The sequence below is a fragment of the Cynocephalus volans genome, chromosome 17 (assembly GCF_027409185.1).
Source record: "Cynocephalus volans isolate mCynVol1 chromosome 17, mCynVol1.pri, whole genome shotgun sequence".
NCBI classification, from domain to species: Eukaryota; Metazoa; Chordata; class Mammalia; order Dermoptera; family Cynocephalidae; genus Cynocephalus; species Cynocephalus volans.
In genome coordinates, this window is record NC_084476.1 from 16,268,026 (window position 1) to 16,290,880 (window position 22,855).

The 22,855-nt window shown below is 35.9% G+C and overlaps 1 protein-coding gene across 2 annotated transcripts in view; it reads left to right on the forward strand.

Annotated features, from left to right (window-relative positions):
* The first annotated feature begins 924 nt into the window (after window positions 1-924).
* The window catches only part of LOC134365767 (complement C5), a 108,574-nt gene continuing 86,643 nt past the window's right edge, over window positions 925-22,855 (forward strand). For both annotated transcript variants that reach the window (XM_063082037.1, XM_063082038.1), the window contains exons 1-9: window positions 925-989; window positions 4,458-4,650; window positions 8,071-8,233; window positions 12,025-12,095; window positions 14,091-14,182; window positions 16,019-16,101; window positions 18,459-18,549; window positions 20,215-20,329; window positions 21,974-22,100. In XM_063082037.1, coding sequence (XP_062938107.1) covers window positions 925-989; window positions 4,458-4,650; window positions 8,071-8,233; window positions 12,025-12,095; window positions 14,091-14,182; window positions 16,019-16,101; window positions 18,459-18,549; window positions 20,215-20,329; window positions 21,974-22,100 — 1,000 coding nt within the window. The remainder of the gene's footprint in view (window positions 990-4,457; window positions 4,651-8,070; window positions 8,234-12,024; window positions 12,096-14,090; window positions 14,183-16,018; window positions 16,102-18,458; window positions 18,550-20,214; window positions 20,330-21,973; window positions 22,101-22,855) is intronic.

Genomic DNA, 22,855 nt, shown 5'->3' on the forward strand with positions numbered 1-22,855 from the left:
TGACCAGAAGCCTTACGGGTAACATAAACAGTTGATAACACATATTTTGCATGTTATATGTATTACGTACATAAATTAAGCTAGAGGAAAGAAAATGTTATTAAGAACATTATAAAGTAGAGAAAATACATTTACAGTACTGTACTGTATATTTATTGAAAAAAAATCCACATATTAGCAGATCTGCTCAATTCAAACCCGTGTTGTCCAAGGGTTAACTGTACATGAATTAATATATATTGGAGGACATCTATTCATTACAAAATACTAAAGAATTTGATTGGTTACTTAGAAACTGATGCCAGCGTCCTCAGCGTAGCATTTTCATTGCCAGTCACAATCCTTCCTCCACCTCATGTTCAGCTCTTCTCTAGGCTGGAAACGGCTAATGAACTATTCTTTGGACCCTTTTTGCAGATCTAGGTTATCCTTAGACCATTTCCAGCCCTAAGGACACTACCGCTCACTTTATGAACCCTGTCTACACCAGACCCATTCTAAAATCATCTCAGTTTGAAAGTGAATCCAGGTTGGTCTCCATCAGTATTAGAATGGACCTGACGAAGGTGTGTTCACAGATGATACGAGGTCAGAACAAATGTCCTGGCCAAAAGAAGAAAGGTGAAAGGCAATGGACTTACTGGTTTCTAGCTTTGAGCTATTCTTCCTACTGCCAAACTCTCATTCCAGAGCCCTTTTATTTGTATTAATAAAAATAGGCTTAAATTCCTATAAAATACTTCCTATTCCTAGGCATGAAAGGGTGTTTTAGTTTTGATTTTAGTTTTCCTCCTTAGAGATCCCTCTTTCTGACATTAATAATTAACCAGAGAACTAACTTATCCAAATTCTTCAAGCTCAGTTTATTTAAAAGGAGAGTGACTTCAAGAAGGTTATATCCATGGTTTACCGCCACCTCCAGCCATGCGCCTTTGGGGAATACTTTGTTTTTTAATCTTCCTGGGGAAAAATCGGGGACAGGAACAAACGTAAGTAACACAAACGATCTTCATTTTTCAATGCATCTTAGTTGTGATAAATGGAGACGTAAATTCGACCGATTGTGTTAATATGAAAATAACTCTCTACATCTGAGAACACCAAGTGAATAGTCTTATCTCTGAATGAGAAAGTCATGCAAGCATTTTGATTTGATCAGTGGCTAACAACATAACATTTTATGCGATTGTTACTTATAAAAATTTCCATAAGTGATTATCAAATTGCTTTTCAAAAAAAGCACAAGATAAATTCAAAATAATAAGCCGTCTTGGCATTTATTGCTTATTTTTACTTGGTGCTTAGTTTTCCTTGTGTTTTTCACGGACTATACACAGTTAAGCGAGGTCAATTCTAATACTATGATTTAAAAATCTGTTGTAATTATTCTACATTTATGAGCTGATTCTTCGCAATTTTTCATGTTACTATTGAAATACTGTGAGTTTTAAATTATGTCTTAGACATAGTGACCTCATATCTAGAAATAACATTTTAGTACGAAAAAGAGATTTAGTACAACTGGATATTGTCTAATCGAACGTACTCATTTTATGTATGAGGATAAATCTAGGTAGGAGAAGCGATTGGCCAAAGGTCACACTGCTAGAAAGAGACAGAAATAGGACTTTTATTAAGGGGTCCTGTTTACCACATTTTCATTTTGTCATAAATGTGTATGTATAAATATATTAAATATAAATGTAAATGCATACATAGGATGTCATAAATTTATAGCACTCTCCCATCTCTAATCTGAGATTATACCACATGGCCACAATCACCCCATTACCTTAGGTAGTTTTTATTCCTTTTTGAAAGACAAGTGGCTGAAGCTAAGACAGATTGAGATTGACTTCAAATTAGTTGTAGAACTAGGGCTAGAACATGGGTCCCATGATTCTTATCCAGAGTTATTCTGATCTCTTTCTATTAAACTACATTGGACCTTAATAAAAAGAATCTCCCCACTTTCTTTGAAAGAGTGAGAGTGTACCATTTGCAACATTGCAATCAATCACTTTCATTGATTATTGATTGATTCAACAAATATTTACTGAGCACCTACCATGTGAAAGACACCAGGGATATAGCAGATGGTAAAAGACAATTTCTAGAGCTTGCATTCAAGTGGGAGAAGTAAATAATGAATGAATGAAGCAATGCAAGGATGAATAAGTGAGGTCAGGTAGTACTTAGTTTTATGAAGAAAAAAAATAAAGGAGAGTAAGAGGATAAGGAAACGATGGGGCACTATTTAAAAGTGGGACAGGAAAAGTTCTCTTAAGGAGGTGACACTCAAACAGAGCTTGAAGGGAGTCAGGGAACAAGCCACACAAGTATCTGGGGGAAGAACATTCCAGGTAGAGGCCACAGGAGCAATCTTGCCTTTCTGTAAGCTTAGTGGCCTGATCCTCTGTAGCCATTGAAATAAAATAGGAAAGATATGAAATTTTTCATAGGGATAGATGGTGGTACTAATAAATCAATAAGGACAGAAATCTGTAAGAAGAGCCATCTTTCAGGGCTTCTAAACACTGAATATTTTATTGTTTCACCACTACCACCACATAAGACAATTCAAAATTAAAACAATGCTAAACTAAAAAACATAAAGCTCTTAAAAATACTGGAATTAAAATAGCTTTTTATCTCTAGATTTTATGATTGCAAAATTCTTGATGAGTTCAGTTTAGCACCGCAGCTAAAAGTATTAATTCTGGAAACAGGCTGCTCAGGTTTAATTCCTAATTCTGTAACTTATTAGCTGTGTGACCTTGGGCAATTTGATTCACAGTTTCCTCATCTTAAAATGGAAGTAACAGTAAGGCCTTCCTCACAGAGGGGTTGTAGCAGCACAGTGAGTTTATACAGATAAAGTGTTTAGAACGATGCCTAGCACGTAGTGAGGTTTCAGTGACTGTGTCTCATTAACATCAAAGCTGAACTTTTCTCATTTTCTGCTAAGCACATGGGGGAAGGGGAATTCAGATGACAGTTGGGAATCTGGAGATTCTTTTCCTTCTTTTGCAATTTGCCTCTAAGTGGATCCAAATTAGTTGTCATGTAAGAGAACTGCTAGATGATTTAAAGGGTTTAATTGCTGCCAAATTAATTGCATTGTTACTAAAGACTTGGTGCATTTAAAATAATTTTTAAATGTCATAATGTTGGCAGCGGCCTACAATAATTCTGGCAGGTGGAGTGGTGGGTACATCCCAAGCCTGGTGGGCCACTTAACTTAGTCAATCACTATGCCTTTTTGGGTTGAAACACACTTCTTTTTCCATGTAATAGCGTAGGTAGCTCTCATGATTCAAATTAGGTACTTTTGTGATGTACAGTTAATAGCACAGTTTATACTCATGTTTGTAAGTTTTTATTTAATAAAACAATGAGAAAATCACATTTTAAAATTTGTATTTCTAAAGCATGTATAGATTCACATTGATTCTTGTATAATCATAAGAAGAATAAAAATGAGAGAACAGTCTATGCTTATACACATTTGTAACACTGACCTCAATTGTACATGTAAAACTGAGAGAGACCTGAAAACAAAGTCCCACCTCATTCATTTACAAGCCATATGACCTTTGTCCAATTAACCTCTTATCACCTGTAAAATAGGAATCATAATAGTGCCTATGTCATTGACTTGTTGTAAAGACTGAAAAAGTTGTATGTAAAGTGCTAATAGCCGGTATATGTGGTAAGTACTCAATTGCTGTTATTGTATGATCCTGAGTATTTGCTCTTCAAGGATCTCCATCACTACTTCCATTTCCAAATGCATTCCCCCAGCTCGCTTGTCATTCTGTCCTTTTCTTTATCCAGTCACTAGTGTAATACAATATTTCGAAGACTGTTTCCTGTTAACTAATGTAGTGAAATTAATGAGTCTTAACATTTATCGAGTCTTAAGCATACTAGCCATTTTCATATACATATTCTTATTTAATTTTTACCACAGACTGGTAAAGAAGGTGATACTTTCACAGGTAAGTTATTTTAGCCTCAGAGAGGGTTAGTGACTTTACTATGGTCACTCAGCCAGCAGAGGACAGAGCTGCCTATGTTGCCTTTTCTCTTCCTTGGTCAAAACATATTGATGTCATTTACATGTTCTGGTCAACATCACTAAAAGTATTCCTTGGCTGCAGTAGCTTTCCTTTGTAAATGTAAACTAAACCTTTCTAAACTATTTCCTTTCCAAATGTAAACTAAACCTCCAGCTCTATTTCTCAAATCTTAATTCCAAACTATTTCTTCTCGGAAACTATGCTGAAATTATCATAGATTGCAAATAAATTTTGACTTAAAATATCATTTTTAAGTTGAGAAAACACATTTATTTTAAACTGAATCTCTCAAGTGAGAGAAAAATATCAGAAGTATGAGAAAATATGTCCCATAAAGATAGGAACACTGAACCTCCTCTTTTTCTGTTTCAACAGATATGTCATTTCCGCACCCAAAGTATTCCGTGTTGGAACATCTGAAAATATTGTAATTCAAGCTTATGGGTACACTGAAGCATTTGATGCAACAATCTCTATTAAAAGTTATCCTGATAAAAAATTTAGTTACTCTTCGGATTATGTTAATTTATCCCCAGGAAATAAATTCCAAAATGCTGCAGTCTTAACAGTATGTATTTATCCTTCATTTTCTTTATATATACAGAATATTCTCAATGAAGTATGTACAAAGTTTGAATATTGATAACATAGCGATTTGATCATTTATACCACTTTACCACTGTATGATTATTAGATGATATCAGCAACTAATGGTAATATGGGTGAAACAAAATTCTTTTTTAAAATAATTTAATTTAATTTAATTTTACTTCTCAAAATACATTGTACCTGATTTTCATGCCCCTTTACCTGTTCCTCTCCACTCCCGCCCTGCCCCCCTCCCCACCTCGTATCTGTGCACTGACTTAAATAGTTCAAGGAATTTTTGTGGTTATTCTGTTTTCTTCCCCCCCACCCCCACCCTTTATTTGTTTGTGTGTTTATTTATTTATTAATTTTTAACTCCCACAAATAAGTGAGAACATGTGGTATTTCTCTTTCTGTGCCTGACTTGTTTCACTTAGTATAATTTTCTCTAAGTCCATCCATGTTGTTGTGAATGGTAGTATTTCGCTCTTTTTTTATAGCAGAGTAGTATTCCATTGTGTAGATATACCACAGTTTCCTTATCCACTCAGCTGATGATGGACATTTGGGCTGGTTCCAGCTCTTGGCTATTGTATATAGAGCTGCAATAAACATTGGAGTACAGGTATCCCTTTGACATGATGATTTCCATTCCTCTGGGTATATTCCCAGTAGTGGAATCGCTGGGTCATATGGTAGATCTATCTGTAATTGTTTGAGGAACCTCCATATCATTTTCCATAAAGTTTGCACCATTTTGCAGTCCCATCAACAGTGGATGAGAGTTCCTTTTTCTCCACAATCTCTCCAGCACTTATCATTCTCAGTCTTTTGGATGTTAGCTATCCTAACTGGAGTGATAATGTATCTCAGTGTGGTTTTGATTTGCATTTCCTGGATGTTGAGTGATGTTGAGCATTTTTTCATGTGTCTGTTGGCCATTTGTATATCTTCCTTTGAGAAATACCTATTCAGCTCCTTTGCCCATTTTTTAATTGGGTTATTTGGTTTTTTGCTGCAAAGTTGTTTGAGTTCCTTGTATATTCTGGATATTAATCCTTTGACAGATGTATATTTTGCAAATATTTTCTCCCACTTTGTTGGTTGTTTTTTGACTCTGTTGATTGTTTCTTTTGCTGTGCAGAAGCTTTTTCAGTTTGATATAACCCCATTTGTTTGTTTTGCCTTTAGTTGCCCGTGCTTTTTGGGTCCAATTCATGAATTCTGTACCCACTCCTACTTCCTGGAGTGTTTCCCCTATGTTTTCTCTAAGGAGTTGTATTGTTTCAGGATGTAATTCTTTAATCCATTTTGAGTTGGTTTTGGTATATGGTGAGAGGTACAGGTTTAGTTTCATTCTCCTACATAGTTTTGCTTGCTTTTTGAGCAAGGCATATAAATCTTCACATTCTTCTTGAAATAAAATTGTACTAATGTGAAAACATTTGGAGATGAATTGAAAATTCTTATTTGCTGTAAAAATTATCATTGCGAATAAATAAATATAAATATGCATATTGATTTGTGGTGTATTGCCCACAAAACCCATGGATGCTATTGAACATTTGTTTAAACTTCAATATTCTATAATTATAGCTTCCAAAATTATTAGTTATTGATTACTAAGGTGAATAGCTGTCACTGACAACTTGCACTTGTAGAAAGAAAAACCTTGATCAAATAGCTTTTCTTTTTATTAAGACATTGTAGTATAGATTGATTAGGAAAATGCTTGCAAAGAATATTAGACTTGAAAGGGGTTCAGGGGTTCATTTAGACCAGTGTTTCTATAAAATGAGTTCTTTTAAAAGAAATTAAAAACTGAAATTTTATAAAGAGCTTAAAATTAGAATTACATTGATTTTGTAACATTTTGAATTTATTTTGTCAATTTGTTTTGATTTTTTAATTATATAAAAGTTGTAAACATAAGATTATACTTAGTTTTAGTAGCTAAATACATATTTAAGTAACATTTTAATAAAAATTATTTTTGATTATGAGTAATAAAAAGCCAGTGCTTACACTCCTCCATATCTTTTAGCCTTCAAAAGGAGTATGTATATCACTCATGTTTGAGAAACACTGATCCTGATAAATTCTAACCAAACACAGGAATTCTTTCATTAATTTTCTTAAATGCTCTCATCTCTTAACAAATACTTCTAGTTCTTAGGTTTATTAAGAATTAAAATTCGTTTCCCCAAAGTGTTATTTTTCAATTGACACTCTCTTATCTGATGCAATGTGAGGTAGCCACTAGCCATGTATGGCTGTTTACCTTTGAATTTAAATCAATCAAACTTAACTAAAAGAAAAATTTGCTTCCTCAGTCATGCTAGCCACATTTCAAGTCAAATATCCACATGTGACGAGTGGCTACCATATTGGACAGCATAGATATGGAACATTTCTATCATCAGGGAAAGTTCTATTGAACAGTGCTGGCCTAGAGGATCAATTGAAAAAGTAGATTAAGGTAAAGATATCATAAAAATTGAAACACATGCATATATATATATATATTATATATATATATACATATATATCAATTAAACATTTAATTTTATCCCATCATTATAATGTATCTCTATTTGCCAATTGTTTGATGTGTGCCAAGGTCTTTTCTTTAAGTATGGGTCTACTGATTGGAGTGTCAAATTTTACTTATTACATGTTACACCTTTAACAAATCATTTTTGTTCCATAGTTTCTGTTTCTTAAAAGTGGAGAAAGGATTTGTAGATTCTTGCAAAGAAATCTGAGTGCAGATTATCTATAGATTTTGACTATGTTTTCCAAACTTTTACAGTAATTTCACGTACCTAATTCCGCAGTAGTTGGTTTCAGTAATTAACTTTTGTCCTACATTTCCAAAGCCTAAATTTTCATAGATACACTTTTCTTTCTACTATTACTTTTTTATGTATTAAATTTGCATATCATTTAATGTAAAGGGAATAATTACAATTACATACACAAATTGGAAAGCGTGCATGCAACCCAGAGGAGCAGAAGTAGGTGATGCAGTGCAAGGTGCTCACACATCAGTCAGGATGCTGTACAAGGGAATGGAGAGAATGGGGTAGGCCACCGAGCTGATTAAGTAAAGATTTCTTCAGGGCTTCTATAGTGATAGTTTGACTAAATGTACATAAAATGTACGAAACATGGAACGAAAAAGACTTTTAATTGCTTAAAGCTAAATTTGATTATAATACTAGACCCTGAAGTGCTGTGGGCAAAATATCGACTATTTTGGCTCCTGTACCACTTTTTAAATAGTTAAATACATATACTCATTTTTTATTCTAATGAAATTACAGTGGTATTTGGAAAATCAACCTTTTTATAAGCTTAGAGTTATTATATTCTTTTCCATCAACATTTTCTTTTACAGATCCAACCCAAACAATTGTCTGGAGGACAAAACCCAGTTTCATATGTGTATTTGGAAGTTATTTCAAAGCATTTTTCAAAATCCAAAAAAGTGCCGATAACATATGACAATGGATTTCTATTCATTCATACGGACAAACCTGTTTACACTCCACACCAGTCAGGTAGAGTATAAGATGCTTCTTCCTCTTATGGGGGGAGAGAGAATTGACATTATATTGTAGAGCTTTTTAACACCTAAAATCAAGTGGAGACAGGTTTCCAACTTCTCAAGAGAGTATCAATTCCCAAATCGCATTTTAATTTAAATTTATAGAGAAGTTGCTAAATGGATTGTAAAATCAACAATTACATTATCTGCCCCATCAGTTATTTCCAAGTAGAAAAACGCTTTCTAAAAAGTGTAAAATGTATGGGCTGGCTGGTTAGTTCAATTGGTTAGTGTGGTGTTGTTAACACCAAGATCAAGGATTTGGAACCCCCTACTTGCCAGCCACCAAAAAATAAAATAAGATAAATAAAAAAAATAAAGTCGAACATTGTGTTAGATCTTATTTATTAAACACATTACAGGTACAATTTTGGCAATGGGAAGATAATTTATTATACAGCCATGTTCATAGAAAACTTCACTGACTTTGTAGCTAATCCCCAAACAGAGAAAACAAATCCAACCCTAGGGCATCAGCTGTTTCAGGAGAGAATAAACTAAACACAATAATATATGGATATTAATTTTCAAAGAGAATATACCTAAGAAAGTTCATATTCATGTTCATTTCACATTCGTGGTTGATATTCATGGCTCTTCTGTTAGAAGGGGAAAGGGCAGAATATCCCATCAAAACCCTGTGATTGAGGAATGGCTGGATTTATTCCCAACGAATCAAAAGCAAAACACAGAACTAAGTGTGAACGCTGACCAGTATGCTCGGGTGTTTGCAAAGCTTTCATTTCCCCCACCTCTCCCTCTCACCATCATCAGCTTTTGAGCACATCGGAGATGGAATTATGAAAGACTTATACGTGGTAAGGGGAAGCTATGGAGTTTCCTTAATGATATTGTTGGGGAAGGTTGGAGAAAGGGAGGCAGGACCAGCCAGCTTTGCTGAAGAACTTTGTCCGCAGTGGATACTTGCTAAATGTTGGCTGACGGTGACGATGACAGTAGTGAGGTGGAATGGGGTTACACAATTACCATTTCAAAAGGAGAACCTATAATGATCAGCTCAGAAAGAAAAGGCCTGGAGAGAGTGGGGATACTGCTATCATCTTGGACAGAATATCATTTCCAGAACAGCACCATCTCTTGACTCCAGGAAAATGACGTGGTGGGCAAGGAAACTGTCTCTGTCCACACAGATTGGGTCCTTTTAAACATAGTCATACCTAGAAACAAGCATACCCTCACCCTCATCCTCCTATTTTAGGGGATGTTTTATTAACTGGTCCTGTTGATGCCACCTACTACTTAGGGTCATCAGTCTTTGTCTAATAAATCAAATACTCAGAGCCTGGGACCTTTCTTAGTTATCAATGCTTTCCTTAAGAACTGCCACATTTATTATTATTTTTTATCAGAACTTGATGTAAAAAGATGTGGTATCCTTATCTATCCTAATCATGAAGGAAAATGAGAGAACTTTTCTGTAAATATTGTCCCAATAGTGAGAGGTGGTGAAGTATAGTGGTTAGAAGCAGGCTTTGTACCCAGATTGTCTGGGTTCAAATCCCAGCTTGGGCTGTCATTAGCTATGTGACCCTGCATGAGTTATTCAGCCTCCAGAGCCCCACTTTCCTCATCTGTAAAATGGAAATAATGATACAACTGACCTTTTAGAGTTGGGAGAATTAAGTGAATTTATATGTATAGAACACTTAAAATAGTGTCCAGTACACAGTGAGCACTAGGAAAGTGTCTTTCATTATCATCTAATCTTTGAAATAGCACAAAGCCTCATTTACACAAAAGAAAGGTAATTACTTAAAAGTAATTTTTAAAAAAAATGGATTAAATCTTGCTATTTATAGCTCAAATGTCCTGATTGACACATTTAATCTGAAGATCCTTGAGGGGTTTTTAGTAGAAGCATCTTTAGGATAAAGGCTCACATCTCCAGGGCTTTATAGCACAATGGGCTTTAGAATATTGGCCACTACCCCACTACAGCCTGTGTCCTGCCTTCTCCCCCAGCTTCATCACCTGCCACGTTCTCTTCATCTGCAGACACAAGCCAAACCGACCTCTTTCCAGTTGCTGTCTCACACCATTTTCCCATTCATATTAAGGCCTGTGTAACATGCTATTACCTCTGCCTGGTACATTCTTACCCCTCTTTTGCCTTGTTAAATCCTACTTCACCCCACCATATGATCACAGGAACCTTGTAAAGGGCAGCCTTCCCTGACCTCCCTAACCATTTCAAATCTCCCTCTTCTGCGCGCTCACAAAGCCAGGCAGCTGTCCCTGGTAGAGCTGCACACCCCTGGAATTTTACATGTAATTGTTTGCTTCTCTCCTCCACTCCACTAGAAGACATTCATGTCTGATTTGTTTCATTACTATATCTCAGTGCCTAGCATAATGCTTGGCACGTAGAGGGCATTCAACAATATTTTTTAAAGTATAAGCCATATCTCTGCAGTTCAAACATTTTTATTGGATCTTGCCTCCATACCGCTAGTGTGAAGGCAAGATTAATTTTCTAACCTAAACACAAACTAGGTTAGAAACTAGACAATAGTAGTCATAGAAATAATAAAATAAAATAAAATAAATATTTATTGGTTATTTATTATGTGCCGGTCGATACAAAAGCTTTGTCTTCTTCAGTTTTCACAACAACACTATGAGCAGATACTAGTATACCTGTTTCACCAGGAGGGAACTAAGGTTTAGAGGGATTTAGTATTCCACTCAGACTCACACTAGAAAGTGGCAGAGGCAGGAGTGAAAGCAAAGCTTTTAATTCTAGGGCCTGTGCTCTTAACCTTTGGGACATCCTGCCTCTGGTGGCTTCCCAGTGCTGCTCAGGCCAACACCCTATGTGTCCCTAAAGCAAGAGGGAGGATTCGAGAAGGGAGACACGTGCGGATGGGAGGAAGAGAGCAGAGTGTGTGGGATTTACTGAGCATATTGCCTTTATCTCGTGGTCTTAGTAAAACCAGTTTTAATGTGGCTTCTTATGTAGAACTTTGCAAAATATTGACCTTTTAAAGGAAATTACAATATGTCACTGGAAGGAACTAGATCAACAGCTGTGAATTAAAAGTTAATCATGCTTTTGTTTAAAAAGTTGGGATCTATTAACTGACAGAAAGAAATGGAAGAGAACTGATAGTTATTGAGCCCCCATCATTACTCTTTTAACAATGAGAGAACAATTGTAGGATCTCGCTCAATAAATATAGCAACACCCTATACTTCTAAGCTGCCTTTTATAATAAGCTAATTTAGGGCCTTATTTGTCTTCATAAGTGGAAGAGTGCATAATGTCTGAATCAAACTCCCAATTTTCCATTAAAATCTTGTACTTTAATATGAGACAATATTTTATGCTCACATGTAACCACATGGTAGACGTCACTATTTTGCTGCTATGAAATTCTTGATTAACAATGGCCTAATTACAGATATAACTAGTTTTTTACTATGGATGTGTTCTTAAAAAGTTGTATATAAATGTATTTTAATAACATGAACTGTACTTTAAATTCACTAAGAGAAATAGCTCTTTAAAGGAATCCCAGAGGATTCTCTTTAAAATAAAAGAGTATTTAGTAATGTCTGTGTCTGCAAACTAACTTTTTCTTTCTTTTAAATATGGATTTTTGTGTATTGATTGCGTATTGAATTTTTTAAATGAAACTCACTTCTTTTAAGGATGATTGTTTTAAAATATCAAAATAGCCTTGCATTTTGCAGAGTTTTTGATGATATCAATTATTCTTACAGTAAAGGTTAGAGTTTATTCCCTGAATGAAGACTTGGAGCCAGCCAAAAGAGAAACTGTCTTAACTTTCATAGTAAGTTTTTTATTCATTTAAATAATAATTTAACTTATTTTTTTAGAACAAGAGTCTCATTCCATGACCCTATCCTCATACTACACTAAATCATTCAATGTTCCACAAAGCTATAGAACATCTGCTATGAGTATAGCATTGTAGGTCTATACCTCTACTATAGACATATGTAAAAAGCTCATAAAAATTAAATCTCAAAAGTTGAAGGATTTTGAACTAAACCCTTTAAGCACATTCTTTGTGAGTTTTTAAAAAGAATACTCATTAATCTCTAAGAATTAATTGAATATCTATCATGTACAAAATCTGTACAATTTAAGATGAAGAGTTATAATCCATGGTACTTACTCTTAGGAAACTTAGAGTTTAATAACTAATACACTAACATGTAAAAAATCTCGCTAAGCCACGAGGTAAAGATCATCAGTCAGCCAGTTATTAACCATTTATCAGACACGACATACATAACAGATGATGTGCAATAGACTTCCACGGTTTTACCCAGTTTGTGTCACACACCTAAAACATTTTTGTGGGGGAAATAAAATACTACAATTAGTCATACTTGCTCACTTATGAACAGTAGGTGCACTAGTAATGGTCCTTTACTCTAGGCTGTGACACCTTTTCTGCTACTCAAAAAAGAAAAACCAAAAAATAAAAACTTACCAGAATGCAAATGCAAAAACATAGATACTAGAAAACAAAACCATACTAGAATATAAATCAGACAAATTATACGATAGGACAAATGACACATGAGCTCAGAGGGAAGACAAAATAGAGGTGAGAATGAGGGGTGACATAATCCTTTTCTGGAACGGAATAGGTAAAGAAAACCTTAAGCTGGGTCTTAGTGAAAAGACTTAACATAGGTTCTTTTAAAATAACGAAAACCATTCCATATAAGAAATAGCATGAGTTCAGCTATGCAGACAGGAAGAAGTAAAAAATGGGAATAGGAAGTAACCTGGCTGACTGATGAGAATAGTAAGTAAAGTGGCTGATTGATGGAAAGGCTGGAAGAGAAGTAGGAGGCAATGTCGTTCTGTCAGAGAATACTAGAGGTGTGGACTTGAGTGGTGCAGAATCCTGATGCAACACACAGAAGAAGAGATGCCAGTCATCCCGTGTAAAATCTGCCCCAGGAAGAGAGGACTGAGAAAGCTGGTCCCAGAGCCACAGGGAGTCAATATGGAGGAAATATCCCGAAAATAGTACTCGAGAAAGATGATCTTAGGAGGACTGTGCACAATTGAGGGTGTAGTGAAGAATAGCCAGAAAGATACTTAGCTACAAGGGTAATTCTTGTTAAAAATAGGCTTTTGTAAGTTTTACAATCTGTAATTCAAGAAAAAATACCTTAAAATTCCAATCATGAATTTTAGCCATGGTATAGGGTGCTGAGTTTTTGAGTCAAGGCTGAATTGGACCTCCACATGTAGTCTAAAGAAAGTCAAAATCTCCCTTCAATAATTTGCTAACCAAACACAAAATGAAGCTTATGGGGAATCTTTATAAGAACTTCCGAGTTCGTTTAATTATTTGGAGAGTTTCATCAAGCTCGAAGAGTCCGTACTGCACATTTATAAAACATCTAGCTAAAAAATACAGTTTATATAATATTTACTTTGGAAAGCTTCAAATGAATAAGTAGATTCTGGTATTTATAAAGCCTAAGTTCACATTTGGTTTATTAAAAACATGAGTTGTATTTTGTTTCGCATTTTGTTACACTCCTTTTTTGAGTTGTACAGTAGAGTTGATCATCTTCTAGGTAATGAGGCGAGGTCAGGAGTTTCCAAAAAGAAGAAACATCGGCTTAAATGAACTGTGTTTGTCTGCCATACATTTAATTGATCTTCATCCTTCATATTTAATTTGAAGACATGGGTATTTGTTAATAAATATTTTTGTAGATCAAAGATCATATAATCAGTCAAATTTTTAAAAATGTGGTTTCTGAGCTTTGAGGGTGTTTGTTTTTATTCAAAGGATCCTGAAGGATCAGAAGTTGACATAGTAGAAGAAAATGATTATACTGGAATTATAGCTTTTCCTGACTTCAAGATTCCATCCAATCCTAAGTATGTAAAAATAGTTGGTAAGAAAGTTTTCTCTAAAAAGCACATCTGAAAGTTTTGGTTGTGAAGCCAGTAACCAGGGTAACCGGTCAAATGGAGCCACCTGGTGTTAATAAAGGATGTCACAAACGTGGGTATGCAAAATCTTTTTAAGTCTAGTGAGAAGTTGGGCTCAGTTCCTGGCAAAAAAATTCCCAATACTTCCACCCATTCTTTTGACATACAGAGATAAAAATTAGGAAGAGGCAAAAATAGTCCCCAGGCTTTTTCTCATTAAAACTGTCAACTCCTGCCCCTCCATCTAATAGACTATCAGTCTAAAAGGCTGGTGTGGTCCTATTCCTTGTTCTAGGTGGTTTAAAATATGGTCCTTTGTAGTTTGTTCTGTAGAGGCTACCAGGAGGCAGAGTCCACGAAGGAGGGTGTGCTCAGAGCCATTTTTGCCTTTTGGCCTCATGTGAAAGGATTTAAGAGCATGTTTAAATAGGATTCAACGTAGTAGATATTTAGTAAACATATTCCTGGTATGTGCAAATCACAATAAAAATAAAGAATTAACAATTAAAAATAAAGAATTCTGCGCTGTGGCAGATTATGCATCAGCTGCAGAAGGGCATCATGACCAGTACTTTCCCATCTTAGTACCTTTGCACGTTTCCCCCTCTGCTTAGAAGTGCTTCACCTGGCCCTTCACAAGGCTGGCTTCTCATCTCTAGAACGCAGGGTAAAGTGCCTTTTCACAGAGGCTGTCCCTGGATGCACAATCTCATGTAGGCCTCCCTTTCTTTCACTATCTGTCTCAGCATCTCATTTTCTTCATGGCACTTGTCTCAATGTCATAATTACATATTTACTAATTTGCTTGGCTTTTTATTCCTCACTAGATTGTAAAGTCCTTGAGGGCAGGGGCCTTGTCTATAGTGCTCATTGTTTATCTCCAGCACTTTAGCATAATAGGTACCTGATAAATATTTGCTGAATTAATGATGGTGCTGATGGTAATAATGTACAACCATTATATTAACATTTATTAACTGCATAACCAATCTGCAAGGTAGATATTATTTTTCCCATTCATAAATGAAGTTAAATAACTTCATTAGTTACTTTCCATTACTAGCTAGAAATGGAAAATTGAGAATTTGAACTCCCTTGGACTACTAACTTTATGAAGACAGGACTCTTCTGTTTTGTTCATTTTTTATCTACAGTGCTTAACCCAGTGCTCAGTAAATACTTTTTGTGTTTTTTTCTCCATAAAGGTGTACAATTTTTATATATAAGTTAAAAAATTAAATAAAGAAAACAAAAGAATCCAGAATTAGTGCTTCTAATCAACACACTAAATTTTTTAAGGAATGTTGTTAATTAAACCCAGGTCATTTTCCTCTTTAAACAAATCATAATTTCACTTATGTGAGGTGTGAATTTTATCATCCAGATAGATTTGACCTGTGTTCTATGTTTATAGAGACATTATTATGGATTTTCTACTCTATTGTGGATTTTCGTCTTATGTTAGCATAATTAAGCTCCAGCATTAAGCAAACTCTCAAGTATAATAAGCTCTTCACATCAAAGCTAGCAACTATGTAAAGATAAAATACCCAGAAAAATAACAACAGATGAAAAACTAATTACTAAACAATTTCTATTATCCTGAAAATGCTCAGTTATTTCTGTTTATAGCTTAAAAATCTATCAAATAAAATGTATTACACAGGCTGTATGCATCTACACATATTCTTCCTTCTTTAAAACAGAAATTTATTAGATTTCCTCTGGGTGAATTAAAACTATTTGATGACATTTATAATTTTAAATATTTTCCTTCCACAGATATGGTGTGTGGACAATTCAAGCTAAATATAAAGAGGACTTTTCAACAACTGGAACCACGTATTTTGAAATTAAAGAATATGGTAATTTCTGATAATTAAAAGTTTACCTATGAAAAGTTAGTGTTTTTGCAATAATTCTATTATTATTATGTTCTTAATGCAAAATCATCACCAGATGAAGCTGGGTCAGCCGCTGATATGATTAGAAGTACTGATTGAGGGGAGGGAGGCGTGGTGGATGTTCAAAGGCCTAGGTTCTAGCTCCAGCACACCCTGGTCAACCATAAGCAAGGAGACCGACCTCTCTGGACTTCTGTAGTTCATCACAGAGCTGGAAGAGATCTAGTCCCCTGAGGAACTCAACTAGTTAGGGTCTTTTCTAGAATCATGATTTTAGGAGAAACTTAATTAGAAATGAAGTGAGTGGAACCCAATAGGACAAATAAATGATTTTCTCAAGTCTTACAACCAATTAGTGACAGAACAAAGACAACAACTGGGTTTCCTTACCCCTAGTTCAATGCTATTTTCCTTCTGGCTCACCAATCCCTAATACCAAGGTACTTCAAAAAGTTCATGGAAATGATAGTATTATCTTTTAATTCTATTTTCCATGAGCTTTTTGAAGTACCCTTGTATGTTAATTTGGAAATTTAAGATGTTCTCACTTTGAAATCAAGCATATTAATGGACCAATAATTAACATATAAATAGCTTAATCTTTCCATTTCTTACAGTATTTTCCTAGGGTATCTGTGTGCTCTGTTATTAAATTTAACTTTCTTCTGCTTGAAGCCACAAAGAAAACAGTGACAAAACAAATTTGTTATAATGAAACTCAGCCATAAAGATGATAGGCTCCCAGTGAAACATGAGCATAATCCTAGTCAATTTCCCTTTTTCCAAATGTTTTTGCTACTTTCTGTATGAATTCATCCACCTCTGTCTGTAGCCTTGAGTCATCACCAGGCTCCCTCCCGGACATCTGCAAAAGCCTCCTAAGTGGTGTCTCTGCTTTCAAGCTATCTTGCTTGGTATAAGCTAAAATAATCTTGAATGCAAATCTCATCATGTTATTTCACTATTGGAAAGTCCCCCATAGCTCTTCTTTCCTTTTATAATGGAAATCAGAATACTTATTTTGAGCTGGTCCCTGCCTACCTCCTCTTCAGCCTCAGTTTATACCACTCTTCAGGGTCACTTCCCTCCGGCACTGGGGGCTTTGCTCTAAATATTTTATCTGCCTTGAACACTTTTTACTTCCCTTGTTGCCTAGCCAGCTCCTACTTAACGTTTCAGGTCTCAGTTTAAAAGCCATTTATTCAGGGAAGCTATCCCTGAATTCTTCTTCCTGGGTACGATCCCCTGTACTTTTTCATATCAGTTTTCATAAATGTAGTTTAGGTGTTTATCTGTGTAATTATTTGCTTGACTGTGAACTCATTAAGGACAAAGTTTGTGTCTGTCTTGTTCCCTGGTATATCCCTACTGACAGGCATGTGCCTGCTACATGACAAGCAGCTATTTGATGAAAGGATGTATTCTGGAGAGAACACACCTGCCTTGGTTTTTGATAACACTGGAACACAGCTCAGATACAATGCAATGATTCATAGCGTTCTTTTACTTTTAGCCTTCACTATCTAGAAAACACATGAGCCATATCTGAAGCCAACTGTCTCAATTACTCTGTTTGTCAGTTTTTGTCCACAATATCAGGTTCACCCAATCACCCAATTTTCTACTAACTATAATACAGGTTAACAGAATTAGAATTCATAAGCTCTAGTACACAGTCTAAGTTAGTATTGAAAGAAAACAGTGCCATTTTGACAGATTAATTGTTTCCTCTTGGGCAATCAAGATACTAAAGAGATAGGGAAAAAAATCCACAACTTCATTTTTGCCCTAATTTTTAATTTTTCATCTACGTTCTTTCTTATAGCTAACTGTAAGCTCTCTTTTTTACTAATGTCAAAGTTTTATGCTGGCGTTTGGAGACTGGATGGATTTTATTTACTACACAAAAAAGGGAAATTTTAAATAAGTAAGAATTTTCCTTTTCAATTTAATAAATGTTCATTGAACATATACTATGTTTAAGACTTACAAGGAGGGTGAGAGGGGTAGATATACAAAGGTAAAGAGAGAATGGTATTTTTTGTTCTCAAGGAGCCCATACTCGTTAGGAGGAAATAATCAAGTGCCTGTGATAAATGCTGTAATCAGAATATAAACGAAGTGTTTCCTGTACACAGAGGCTGGATTAACCTCTGTTTGGTAAAGTGGGAAGACTCCAGAGATCTTGTTATTGTTGTTAATGATGACGGTGATAATAAGGTGGATGTTGTGTTGATGTTACAGCTTGTCCAACTATACTTGTTTGCTGTGCTACGCGACTCTAAGTGGTAATATTGCCTCTTTATTTTTATTTTCAGTCTTGCCACATTTTTCAGTCTCAATAGAACCAGAAAGCAATTTCATTGGTTATAAGGACTTTAATAATTTTGAAATTACTATAAAAGCAAGGTAAGAATTTTTTTTTTTTTCAGATTAACCAAACAAATGGAGTGCCAACTTTGGTAGTTGATAGTTGCCCATCTGTGATTTATTAGCAAAGTCTGCCATGACCTTGGGACTGTCTGATTGAGGAGACATCATGCCTGCAGTTTATTTGTTTATTCTGATTTTAGCTCTGTTGGTCATTCACAAGCAAAAAAAAATCCGAAAGATTTAAGCTCAGTGTGTATGTTTAGAAATTACTGTGACTTAGGATATTGGGGCTGAGATATGAAGCCTTCATTTCTTGTCATTTTTTAAATGGCTTAATCAGTCATCTAATGCTACATAACTACTTCAAAACCCATTACCTTAAAACCACAACCACTTAAGAGTCAGCTGGGCAGTTCTGTTGACTGGGGCCAGGCTGATGTCAGTTGAGTTCGCCTGTGTACCTGCAGTCAGTTCGCAGGTCAACTGGAGACTGGCTGGCCTAGGAAGGTCCTATTCACATGTCCAGCAGTTGGCTGGGGCTAGAAGTGTGACTGGACCATGTGTGTCTAGCAGGTTAGGCTGCAGCAGCAGCAATGCTCAAAGAGAGAGAATAGAAATATAAAAGTCCTCTTGAGGCCTAGGCTTGGTATTGGCAAGTACCAAGTCCCATCACTTCCATCACATTCTTTTGACCAAAGCAAGTTACAAGGCCAGACCAGAGGAAGTAGACTCCTTCCACACCCTGTACACAAAAGGAACTGCCACGTTTGTGGATACATAGGGAGGTGCAGAATTGGGGTTAGATTTTCAAGCAACCTATCATAAAAGCTTACAGCATTTAAAAATGACAAATAATGTAGCTATTAATAAGAACCAACTTATGTAACTGTATGTGGCAGGCACTTTTCTAAGCTCTCTGCATTTTTATGCACATTTAGTCTTTGCAACCCTATGAGATAGATACTATTACTATCCCCATATTACAAGTAAAAAAAACTGAAGTACATTAAGTGTTAAGTAATTTTCTCAAGATCACAGTAAGTTGCACAGCCTGTCTGGTTCTGGAGTCCATGCCCTCAAATGCTACCTTATACTGCCTCTCTTATTTGCACTTATGCTGAAAACAGAGTAGCTGTCCTTAGTCTAAACCAGCATAAAAGATCATTTGACAGAGAATTACTGACTTCTTGTAAAAGAGACACTTTATTTGCTCAAACTGTGAATAAGGAAGGTTAGCTCTTATTATAGTATTATTTGCCATGCAAAAAGTTTATTTGATTCTTACTTTAATTCTAAAGGAATTTCCTTTAACTGAAAAGGAAAGATGCAGTTTGAATTTTTAAAAAAGAACTTATCTAACAGTGAGATTGGACATGCTCCCTTCAAAGACATAAAAGAATATAGGGAATAGCTCCCCACTGATATCAAAAGAAGTAATGTGTCTTGTAGGAAGGAGTCCTGGATCTGAGTCTTTTGATCTCCCCAAGATCAGTTTTTGGGGTTTTTTTTTTTCATCTAGTACATAATAAAAATCCATATTCAAGCTTTTTTATTGTGGCTTTAGGAGGATGAAATGTAATGGTGGATGGAAGACATTTTAAATTCTATCAAGTGCTTTATGTAATTTTAAATTGTTACATTTTATCTGAATCTATTACTGTAACCATGTTAGCAAAACAATTTTATGGTATTGTTTGACAGATATTTTTATAATAAAGTAGTCACTGAGGCTGAAGTTTATGTATCTTTTGGAATAAGAGAAGACTTAAAAGATGATCGAAAAGAAATGATGCAAAAAGCTATGCAGAGCAAATTGGTAAGATGTTAAGAACGTTCACTCCTCACACAGATGCATTGTGACATGAGGGATGGAAAGTTCCTTCCGAACCATCTAGTCCAATCCCCCATTTTCTACAGGTGTGAAAGATGAAGCTTAAAATCCTGCATGGGCTTCCATTGCCCTTCGGACAGTCCACTGTCCTTGGTGTGCCATTTCCTCCCCCCCCCACCTTGTGCTAATCACTCCTATTTCTCAAACCTACCACAATCTCTAGGTCTTGGCAATGCTGTTCCTTTGGTTTGGGGATGCCCTTTCTCTTTGTCCTCTTCTTTGCCTGGCTAATTCCTTCTCATTCTTTAAGTTTCAATGTTGACACTTTTCTCTGGGAAGCCTCCCCCGACTCCTCTAAACTAGGTTGGCTACACCTGCTATGTACTCCCTCAGGCCCGGAGCCTCTCTTATTAAGGATTTTTTCACACTTTATTGCAGTAGTTCTCAACTGATGATTTTTACCCCCAAGGGGACATTCAGCAATGCCCAGACACATTTGTGGTTGCCACAACTGGGGAAGAGGTGCTACTGGCACTTAGTGGGTAGAGACCTGCTAAGCTCTTACAATGCACAGAGCAACTCCCCACAGTGAAGAATTATCCTGCCCAAAATGTCAATAATACTAAGGTTGAGAAACCCTTCTTTATTGGAATGTTTTATTTACTTATTTATCATTTTTGACATTAAATTCTTTGCAAGTCTGAATCATTCCCTTATCATGCCCAGAGACAGCATAGATCCTTGCAAAGAATAGGTGCTCTATAAATATTTGTAAAGCTACTTGTCCATGGATAGGGGCTACTGGTTGCTGAAGCTGAGATAGAGCCCATGTCCCCTCTTCCTTTATTCAGTGTTGTCTACATCATCCCACAGGTGACATGGACGCGTGTCCTTTCGCTTGCTGTTACATCTTTGTGTAGTTGGCATCATTAATTATTTAGCCTTTGCTCTTTCAAAAGACAGTTTTACTTATTCAAGACATAAATTCAATGCCTTTTAAAAGTGAGAGACAGTGAGATTTAATGCATAAGACAAAAATGCCTGGCCTCAAGTCACTCAATTTTAGAAGAAAAAATAAGGCAAAATCTATTTTACTGTTGTGGTTAATAAATAATATCACTTTACCCATTGTATGTTTTTAAATTAGTGTTTAGGGCTGGCAGGTTAGCTCAGTTGGTTACAGCAGGGCCTTGTAACACCAAGGTCAAGGGTTCAGATCCCCATACTGTCCAGCTGCCAAAAAAAAAAGTGTTTAAATTTGTAAGCAGTGAGGTACAAATTAAGTATCATAAAACCCCACAGACCTCAGCTGGAGCAAAAGTAAGCTGAGAGGCCTAGAAAGATGGACGATGACTCAGGAATCAGAAAACTGTATCTTTGTCAGCTGGTACCAAAAAGACCTGTTGGGCCATATGATGATCAGGATTCTTCCACATCTATAATTTTATACAAATAAATTAGAAAATAATGTGGTGGGTTTAATCACGGACTCAATCATCCACTTTACTGGAGATGCTAAGCTATTTCTCTGATATCTGCCTTCAATTTAGAGGCTAGGAAAAGCAGATTTAAAAAATTTTTCCTTATAAATTCTCTGAAATAACTCTTCTATTTCCCCCTTTTAAAAAGCTGATAAATGGAATTGCTCAAGTCACATTCGACTCTGAAACAGCAGTTAAGGAACTGTCATATAACAGTCTGGAAGATTTAAAGGACAAATACCTTTATATTGCTGTAACAGTCATAGAGTCTACAGGTAAGTGTGTGTGTGTGTGTGTGTGTGTGTGTGTGTGTGTGTGTGTGTGTGTTTAACTGTTTTCTGGGAAATATTTAGACAGCATATGAAAGGTATAAATAATGTCTACAGTTATTTTGTGTTTTATTTTCTTTCATAGTTAAATTTTACTTTTTATATTATTAAAAACTGGGATTAGAGTAGAGCTCTGCCACTCCGTAGTCATTGGGCAAGCCACTAGGTCTCTGTGGCCTCAACTGCAAAAATGGGACAGCACCGTCCAGTTGACAGCCGAAGTGACTCTGCAAGCTGTCTGGCTTGAACATCGGGCCTCCCAGTGTTCTCGCCTGGTGAGAATCACAATCAAAATGAGACCATGTATGTAAAAATGTTTGATAAAGTACTATGCAAATGGAAGTTATTACTAGTATCATTGCCCTAGTCTCCTTATCTGTACGATGATGGAGTTAGACTGCAATGCTTCCTAAGGCCCTTTTCAGCTGTAATATTCAGGAATTCTATCTAAAATCAGAGGTAATAATACATTTCTAAAATAAGCATAATAATAGTATATACCTCATAGGACTGTGGTGAGGATCAAAGAATCGACATATGCAGAAGCACTTAAACAGTACCTGTCACGCCACGTAGCAAGTGCCTCCTCCTCCTCGTCTCCCTCTTCCTCCTCCTCCCCCTCCTCCTCCCCCTGCTCTTCCTCCTCCTCCTCCCCCTGCTATTCCTCCTCCTCCTCCTCCTGCCCCTGCTCTTCCTCCTCC